The sequence below is a fragment of the Pinus tabuliformis genome, chromosome 2_2 (genome assembly GCF_031772625.1).
Source record: "Pinus tabuliformis cultivar Carrire ecotype Pingquan chromosome 2_2, CPIR1, whole genome shotgun sequence".
Lineage (NCBI taxonomy): Eukaryota > Viridiplantae > Streptophyta > Pinopsida > Pinales > Pinaceae > Pinus > Pinus tabuliformis.
Window position 1 is genome coordinate 912,584,019 of NC_142300.1, and position 9,797 is coordinate 912,593,815.

Genomic DNA, 9,797 nt, shown 5'->3' on the forward strand with positions numbered 1-9,797 from the left:
CATTATAATAATAAAAAAAATAAATAATTTTTCAAAATAAGACTCAATCAAATATATATTTAAAACATTTTAACAATTTTTTAAATAGTAAAAAAACCTATCGTAACTGAATTATCAAAATAACAATAAATTATAATTTTTTAACTAATAAAATATTAAATCCAAATCTTATTATATAAACCTAATACCTTATAAAACACTATTTAACTATAAATACTTTCAAAAATTATAAACTTCATCCATTTGTACCATAAAGTTTTACAAATATATTTTTAAATACTTTAAAAAATTATAACTTCATCCATTTATAAAACTCTCTTACCATAAAATTTTACAAAATACTTTAAAAACCATAACCAGCACCATAAAGTTTACCATATAAGAGCATTGCAATGTTCAAATCTAATGAAATGAGTTACTATATTGAAAACCCAATGAACGAACAATCTAGAACTTGGACATCATTATCACCCATTTCCTCCGGCCCCCCAAAACAATGGGTCGGTTAACTTAGACCGCGTACTCGGAGGTTATAGGCACAAGGTAACATTAAGGCGGTGATTAGTTGGGCATTGGGGTGTGTGCCACGTAGCTGACATATTCAAATAGCCCAGGGTGGACGTGGATCTGAGCTGGCAACTAGTTTAATAAAAAAACCCTCGGATTTTGCGGTGAGCAAGCACAGGGCCTGGATATAAAGCAGCTGGAAATTTCCTTTCTTCCCCCATTTTTTTTTCTTCGGGTAAACAATAAACGTTATCAAGAGCGGCGCACTACGAACAGGAGGAGCGGCAGACAGGTAGTGTAAAGTCCATGGTCGGACTAAGTCTTTTCTTTTCAATCCCAGATTTGTACTGTTTTCTACTCATGTTTTGCGACGCAATTTTCTGCTCTTTGTCGGGTAAGAATCTGAGGCTATGAGGCGTCAAATTCGCGGGGTTTAGGGTTTCATTCCAAAATTGAGATTAGGGCTACATGCATTAGCTATTGATTCCTGTGGGTTTCCATGCAGAAGCTCCAAAGCTTTATATATAAAATGAGCCCCATAACCCACGCTATAAGCTCACAAATGTTTGGGTTTCTTCTTTCATATATATATATTTCCGAGTTTCCTTAAGTTTCTGGTTCAGGTGGAAAATGCCTAATAACCCATGCAATCAGTTATTAAACCTCTGGTTTAATAAGCCATGTAGTCAGTTATTAAAACTCTGTTCTAAATTTGTAAAGAACTTTAGAATTGAGAAACCCCTTCTTATTCCTTCGTTCTGTTATTTAAATGTTAAAGGCTCAGGTTTTCTTTTCAACAGTTATCTATTACTGTTTATATAATTTTTGCTTTTTAAGTTTTATTTTATTAAATACGATGTCCTGTTTGTGGGTTTAACAGTGATTACGAATAGCTGCTTCGATTTTACGAGCTTCCTTTGCGTCGAAAGCTTTACATGTCAGGTGGAAAAGGAGGTGTCAATTTTATGGAAATATCGAAATCTAGTCACTCCGATACTAGGATGGAGGTCGACGGGTAAGTAAGATTTGATAAGGGTTTTGTGATTGTCGTTCTCTAAAATCTTGGACCAAATGGGTCTTGGAACCGGTCACCCGGTCGGTAGTGAATATGTTAAGGGAGATTAGCCTGTTTTCCGGTTTTGTTTGAAGACTGCATGCAGTCTGGAAAAATTGTTATATAGGATATATGGACCGTACTTAAGTTTCTGGAGTTTTGTGATTCAAGCACCTTAAGGAGTTTGTTAAACTCTCATCAGGTGTGGGAATGTAAACAATGGCATTTTATGGTATCTACTTATTTGATTTTTAGGGTTTGTTGCATTTCATGCGCTGGATGGAGCTTGTGAAACTTTAATTAGGTTTTTGTATTGAAGTGGATATTGTCAATGTTTATTATTCAATGTGGTTCATGTCAACTTTGTACTCATCATGAGAGGCACTACTCAACAAGAAGATACATATATAAAGAGAATTTTGAATAAATAAAAAATGTGGAAATGGATATCTTAGTAATGTCTTTGGGAAAAGAGAAGAATCCAAGAAAATTAAGATTGAAAAAAAAATATAAGAAAATAGAGAGAACATTGTTGTGGCTCTAATAAGATTTATGATGTATTTTATGATCAGATAGTTTGGTTCTCTAATCATAGCATGCTCGTTTGAAACTAGGTCTTCTTTAAATGATTTGATGGATTTTACTGCCGACCAAAAGATAGAGACCAAAGAATGGATTTCAAATCCAGGTAATGATACGGAATATGTCAATCAAGTGATTTCTTGTCTTCAGCTATGATTATTTCTTTCTTTCAAGATCTTTATGATTTGTTGATTGTTTTGTTTTTGTTCGGATGTTATATCATGTTGAAAACAGAAATTGTTGCTGCTCAACAAGATGAGTTGTTGTGTCAAGATGATATGTTCAGCCTTGCTGAACTATCAGTTGTTGAAGACCAAGCAGAGCAAGTGATAGTAGAAACCATAGTAGAAACCACTATCTGCAATGTAAGTGGAGCTTCTATCTCAGAGTAGTGTTATGATATGGCTCTAGACTGTAGAAAAGGTTTACTGACTATAACTATCTCAGTTGAAATGACTTAACAAGGTCTAAATGACGTCTGTTTGCAGGAGACAACTACAGAGACTGTGCTATCTCATGATTCTGGAGCTGTTGTAGAGATGAACAATGGTCATTCATTAGTCGATTCAGAAGTAAAACCTGAAGATTCAGAAGTAAAACCTGAAGTTCCTAGTTTACAGTCCCATCCTCGAGAAGAGGTTATAAAAAACACCACAGTGGATAAGTCAACACCTTTGGAGATAGATGTTTCAAATGAGGTATTGTTGCAGTCTGGTCTGGTTGTGCATGACTTAAATAGTAGTTTGGCAAGCTTAGAGGAAAAACTTTCAATTAATTATGCAATTGTAATTGGGGAGATTGTTCGGAGTGGTGAACATGGTACCAAACATGCTAACAATGTAGTTGGTGTGCAGATTGATGCCAGAGATGTAACTCAAGCTAAAGATGCATCTGATATTGGCGCTGGTGAGAATCAACTTATTCTAGATAATTCTCAAAATGTAAAAGATGTATCCACACCAAATTTAGCGAGTACAACACAAGAAGATCAGTCACATCTGAGTCAGCCTGAAACAACAGCAATGAAAGAAGAGGAAGAAGTCTCTAATCCAAAAGAGCCTGGATTTGAAGGTTTGAAAGGAATGAAAGCAACTTCTGATATAAGTACTGGTGATGCAGATCAGAAGGAGCTTGTGCAGGCTAATCAACTTACTGTAGATAATTCTCAGTGTGTAGAAAATGTACCAACAAAACTTGCAGCGAGTAGAGTTTTAAAAGATCAGCCACATCTGAATCAGCCTGAGAAAGAACGAACAGAGTTGATTTGGGAGCAAAAGCAGCATGATGGAGCAGTGATGAAAGAAGAGGAGAAAGGCTCTTGTCAGTACCTTGAAGAGATGCCGGGTACAACACAAACTGCTGGTGCTCTTGATGACAAGACGGAGGTTGCTTGTGGTGTTGATGGCAAGTCAGAGATTGCTGGTGGTGTTGAAGACAAGCCAGAGGTTGCTTGTGGTGTTGATGGCAAGCCAGAGGTTGCTCGTGGTGTTGATGACAAGTCAGAGGTTAATGATAATAAGGTATCCGCTTCTGATGGACAATTACCTTCCACTCAGTTTGAAAATATGCAGTCTGAAAATGTTTTGCAAAATACTAGCACGTTGGCTAGTCTAGAGTCAAATCCTAATCCGCCTCAAGGAGGGAGCCCAGAGTGCGATGCTGAACCCATGGAGCATGGAAATGTAAGTTGGTGCATACTATTAATTTTTTAATTTCCTTGGATTCTTTGTAAAGTAGTTTCTGATTGTTTTCTTATTTTGTCTAAGGAATACTTTCTGTGACGTTAACAATTTTGCAGGTTGAGAAGTCTGAAAGCATCCTAAAGGAATTTGAATCATTGAAAGGGCGGAAGGTGTCCAAAAGATTTAATAAGAAAAAGTTTCTTGGTGAAGTAATTGGATATGATCCTGAATCACAATGGTTCAAGGTATGTGCATCATCATTTTTCTTTTCTTTTGTTTCTTATAATGTGGAACAAACATGCTTAAATACTTAAGTGCGAGTGATGATGATTGGAAATTACTATTCAGATTTTATATGCCACTTAGCATCTGTGGCTTTAGAGTATGCCTAGCTTTACTTTGTTATTATGTTTATCTGAACTCATGATTGTGACTTTTGGCATTTGTGGTTGTGTTAATATAAGATGTTCTCTCTTCACAATTATGCATTCTGCTTTTTGACATTAAATCTTCTTTATAACATGAGCACAACTATATTATCTTATCCTTCCAGCTAAATTAAAGTTGTCATCTGACTGTCAGAGTTAATGCCTTTTATTGCAGGTTTTGTATGAAGATGGGGATGAGGAGGAGCTCGAGAAAGAAGAACTTGATTGCATTCTGCTGCCACTCAGTGATGCTAAGGCATCTGTTTCTCGTAAAAGGCATTTATCTGCTGATGATGATGAACACGAGAAACCTAATAGGTACAACAGCCTTTTAATAAACTTGATCTTGTCCTTGGTTTTTCTTACATTTCACTTTTGATCTTCAAGTCAGCTGAGGGTGAAGAAATTATTTTGCTTGGTCTTTTGTAGTTTTCCAGAGAAATATAGTTCCTCACTCCCCTTTTATTAAATGTTCTGAGTGAAGAGGCTGGTACCTTGCTAGGCTCCCATGAACACACCCCCCTCCCCTCTGCCCCTGTTTCGTCGATAGAGGATGGTAGTAAGTGCCAGATGAATCACCCTTTGGTAGTCCAAAGGGAGAGTCGAATGTAATTTTGATAGAGGATGGTAGTAAAAGTGCCAGATGAATCACCCTTTGGTAGTCCAAAGGGAGAGTCGAATGTAATTTTGATAGAGGATGGTAGTAAAAGTGCCAGATGAATCACCCTTTGGTAGTCCAAAGGGAGAGTCGAATGTAATTTGATCCCAGTACTTTCGTGAACTTTTGCACAAGAACATCTACCAATCAAGGGAATCCTTGGGTTTTCTTTTGTAGTTGTAAATGTTAATCAATTAAAAATTGTTTCAAGCTAGTACATGCATCATCAATTAAAAATTGTTCAAGCTAGTACATGTTTTTGATTTTTCCTATGTGGTTGCAGATCTGCAAAAAAATCCAGAAAACTGGATATAGATGGCACTCCAGGTAAATCAAGAAAACATCGGACTGCAGAAGATCAGACACCACCATCTCAACGTACATCAAAAGCAAAGAAAAAAGAGTCCACTGTTAAAAAGAAGAGTAAAAGCCCGCAGACCAACACACCTAAAACTCGAACAAAAAGAAAAAAAGGATCATCCACAAAGAAAGCTGTTGAAAGGAAAGGCAGTTCTAAGCCCAGTGGTACAAAGAACAAGAACAAACGAAAATCACAAAAGAAGCAATCAGTGGGTAAGATCATTCAGGATTCAGCAAAACAGCATTCAAGTGTGACTAAAAGTCTCAAATTTGATTCAGCAAAGAAGAAAACACCCACAAAATCAAAGAAATTGTCCCATGAATCTCCTCCCAAGAAGGACAAAATAACGAGATCTGGGAGAACTGTACGCACTCCTAACAAATCTCTGAGGACGAGTAGTGTTGATGCTAAGAAAGTAGAGGTTCAGAAAGTATCTATCACAGAAAAGGAAGGTGTGCATACACCTAGACAGAAACGGAAATTGGGGACTGATATTCAGGATGGCTTATCTGCAGGGGATAACAAGCGAGTGAAGAAGACAAAGACAATAAATGATTTGAAAATTCAATCTGGGAACATTGTGGAAGATGCTAATTTACAGATATCACATGACAACACATATGTCCCTGAATTTCAGGGACATATGGATGAGGAGAAAGCTGAGGGCAGTTTTTCACAATCAACTGGGAACAGTCTTGGAAAGACTGATAGAGGTACCGTTTTGGTAGGGAGAAAAGTCAAGAAAGACTTTGGAGGAGCACTCTTTGGTGGAGAAGTTGTTGGTTACAAGGTCTTTTACAAGGTTTGTGTCATTTAAGAGTCATGTACTTGTTAGACATAGTTGTGAAATTTCTGTTCCATCATATACTCACATATATGTATTGTTTCGGATTATAACATGGTGCAGGTTAAGTATGAAGATGGTGACAGTGAGGAGCTTACATGGAAAGAATTGGAGTCTATATTACTCTCGGATGAGGGTTCGCTACAAATTAAGAATGAAGAGAAACAATCTGTTAAGTCAAAGACCAAGCAGAAAAAGGTAACGTACTTACAGATTTGTGTTTTCAATTCAGTGGATCTCTTTACTTTACTCTTTATGATTTTCTCAAAATCCTTCCGAAATGATTGGCAGGGACCTAAACGTAATTAAGAAGCTAGGAAGCTGAATCGCATGAAAATGATAGTGGAGACGTTTACCTGTTGAAATTGATTGTATTCTGTGATATTTGGGTAAAAAAGGGCAATACTCAACTCGCAGTTTCTTGTAAATTCATCGGCTTGGCTGTTTTTATGCTAATGGGCCATAGCAGAGGGTAACTAGAGTAGGTTTTATTTTTTCAAACGACATTCGATGTCTTTATGTTGTATTAAATGGAAGTGGAGTCATCAATGGCTACCGTTCTTCATGGGTTTTTACATGTCAAATCATTCTTTTTGCTAAGATGCAGCCCTCTTTTTTTCAAACTTTTTGGCGAGATTGCCAGTGATGACTATTGGTTGCAACACGCGGGACATATAATTGTTGATGCCTACTGTGTTTTTGCAAAGCTAGTGATGGCTATATAATTGTTGATGCCTACTGTGTTTTTGCAAAGCTAGTGATGGCTATTGGTTGCAACATGCGGAACATATAATTGTTGATGCCTACTGTGTTTTTGCGAAGTTGGTACTGTGTTTGTGCAAAAGTTGGTCCATGCTTTTTATGGTAGCTGATTTATTTTGACATTTATCATACTTTTGGTGCGTAATAAAAACATTCAAAATAATCTCTCATGTAACATCTGATTGATAGATGTCGTCAAGTCTCAATTAACATATGAACCCTTTCTGTTCTTGGAAGCATCCACACTATTAGCATTCAACGGTCCGCTTTGAAATTATCTTTATACCATATTAACAACAAAAATTGGAGTGCAGCAGGTTCTTGCAAGCTCACTGAAGTAAAGTTTATGCATTTGATTTGGAAACTAAAATGCTGAATTTTACCAATGCCTCTGGAAACTAGAATATTTCTTAGTTTAGTTTTGGAAATTTAAACGGCATAGATCCATCTTAATGCAGATTCTCTATTAGACATAGAGTTGGAGACAGAAACCAAGTCAGTTTTCTAGTCAGTTTTTAGGGTCTTCAAAAGAGTGGTTAAGATCTATATGTTAGTTTATTTTAGTATTATATATAATCTTTTATGTTATGGTAACTAATGCTTTTTTTTTTTTTTTGTGAATTTTTTTTTCATTATGTATTTCAATTTTGTTTTCAGCTTAATAAGCTCACACATGGACGTTACCCATCTCATCCCTTTTGAGTAGTAGAGCACCTCGGTGCAATTCCTGTATCTATATGTCTTCAAAAGAGTGGTTAAGATCTATATGTTAGTTTATTTTAGTATTATATATAATTTTTTATGTTATGGTAACTAATGTTTTTTTTTTTTTTGTGAATTTTTTTTTCATTATGTATTTCAATTTTGTTTTCAGCTTAATAAGCTCACACATGGACGTTACCCATCTCATCCCTTTTGAGTAGTAGAGCACCTCGGTGCAATTCCTGTAATTACATAAATTTTGATTTACATTTATGTTCAGAGTTTTTAAAACTATTTATGGGAATAAGTTTTCCTCATTGGTTTTATTGATTAGACTCCCGGAGAATTTGCAGTTAAGGAAGCACAATCAAGTCGTCACATTCTATGATGATTACAGTTGAGTTGAGTATTTAAAATTAAAGGATGGGTTTTACTACTCATATACGAGTCAATAGAGCAACTAGTGGGTTTCATTTCAACTTTTGAAGGGGAAAATCCACTCTAGTCAAAATCATATAATTATTAGTGGGGTTTTGAGTAATCAAAATGGTTGGTTTTACTAGTACGTGCACGACAATTACGAAAATGCGAAAATGGTCCCTTGGACAATATGACGATAAAAAGTATTATTTCCCAATTTTACTTTGAAGGCAAATTCGTGGTTTGAACATTAACTCTTTCTGAGAAGTATTAATATGTTCTATAGATACCATTTGATATATATATAAAAGATATATATATGATAATAATAAAGAGATCTAAATAAAATAGATAATCATATCAAAAATTAAATTTAAATATAAATCTGTTTCAGGGTTTGAAATAGATTTTGATGATCTAGGTTTCAGGGTTTGAAACAGATTTTGATGATCTTTAAGCTGGACTTCAGAGGTTTGGCATGGATTTGATGATCCTTTAACTTGCTTTGGATGATCTTTTAACTTGCTATTTGTGACATTTTTGGATCAAATTTAGGAGATTAGTTTATGGATTTTAACTATTAAATAATACTAAATAATGCTTGGGAATGAAAGCAATGAAGTATTGGAGTACTTCCTCACATTTTGTGGATGGTAAACCAAGTAGACGATTGACTCTTGGAATGCATTTGATCATTTTTAATTTTGAATGAAAGCATGTGAAACCCTAAATATGTCTCCATCTATTGTGGATGGTAAACCATTGACCTTGATTATGGGGCGTTGTCCCAAGGGAATTATAGAGAGTCCAACCAAGGGAATCAAAGAGAGTTGAACTTGTGATTGACAACAATATCAAAGAATTTCACATTTGACTCCACTTGAGCTAATCTTTGGGGTGAGGGCTTGGAATGGATTTCATAATTATGAAAGTAGATTTTTTGAAAAAGATTTTTAAGGTGTATTTGAGTAGAATCTAGAAAATATGTTTGGGGATATTTTGTTTTCTGTTGTGCTTGCCTCCTTTGAGTGAGTTAAGTGATGGGCATTTGTTAATGTATAGCCAAGTTTTTCTTTTAACTTCTTTTTTTATATGCACTACTTTTTAATCCAATTCTTTCTTTAGATTTTGCATTTTCACTAATGTTGTCGTCATTGAGCTTGCAAAGATTCAACCATCTTTTCATTCTTGATATTTATTAGTTGATTCATGTGGTTTGCAATAGCTGTGGACCACTTTGGGAATTTATGCGCATTAGGAGGGAGTTGCAAATCTTGGGTACAAACAAAAAGGGGAGAGCCGTTGTGTTGTGAAGATTAAGTGTATGTACCATTGTGTTGCAAAGATCTTGCTTCAAAAGTTTTCATCTTCTTCTTCCTTGTCTCCCATTTTGAGTTCTGGGTAGGACTTTGGTGTGGTTATGTTATTATGTCTTTGAGCTATTCTTGCCTCCTATGAATGATGGTGAGGTCAATAAAGAGGTCATGGAGTTGAGTGTTGGACATTTAGTTTTCTTTGTAGCCATGCATGTGTTTTTGGACTTCATTTTCTACATCCTCTAGCTTAGAATCCAATTCTTTAATAGAGTTTGCATTGTATTTGTTGCTAATTGAGCCTTCAAAGCTCTTCATTCTTGATATTTGTGTTGATCCGTGTAGTTTGTGAGGATGGTGGGACACTTTTGGTGTTTGTGTAAATTGGGAAGGAGTTGCCAACCATTGGCGCAACCAAAAAATTGGAAAGCCAAAGGGTGAAGAGTATAGCGGGAGAGAGAGATACATAGGGGGGCCTTCTCAA

The 9,797-nt window shown here is 35.7% G+C and overlaps 1 protein-coding gene across 2 annotated transcripts; it reads left to right on the forward strand.

Annotated features, from left to right (window-relative positions):
• Positions 1–640: 640 nt before the first annotated feature.
• Positions 641–6,635, forward strand: LOC149195988 (uncharacterized). 2 transcript variants are annotated; one of them, XM_089405458.1, is made up of 11 exons: positions 641–799; positions 1,388–1,522; positions 2,176–2,249; positions 2,378–2,508; positions 2,632–2,841; positions 2,998–3,825; positions 3,942–4,070; positions 4,429–4,571; positions 5,195–6,074; positions 6,180–6,314; positions 6,408–6,635. In XM_089405458.1, exons 2-11 carry the CDS (start codon positions 1,443–1,445, stop codon positions 6,423–6,425), a joined length of 2,628 nt encoding a protein of 875 aa, XP_089261584.1. In that variant the 5' UTR covers positions 641–799; positions 1,388–1,442; the 3' UTR covers positions 6,426–6,635. The 2 variants fall into 2 exon arrangements, with proteins under 2 accessions (XP_089261584.1, XP_089261585.1); XM_089405459.1 differs by lacking the exon at positions 641–799 and adding an exon at positions 879–901.
• Positions 6,636–9,797: the final 3,162 nt, after the last annotated feature.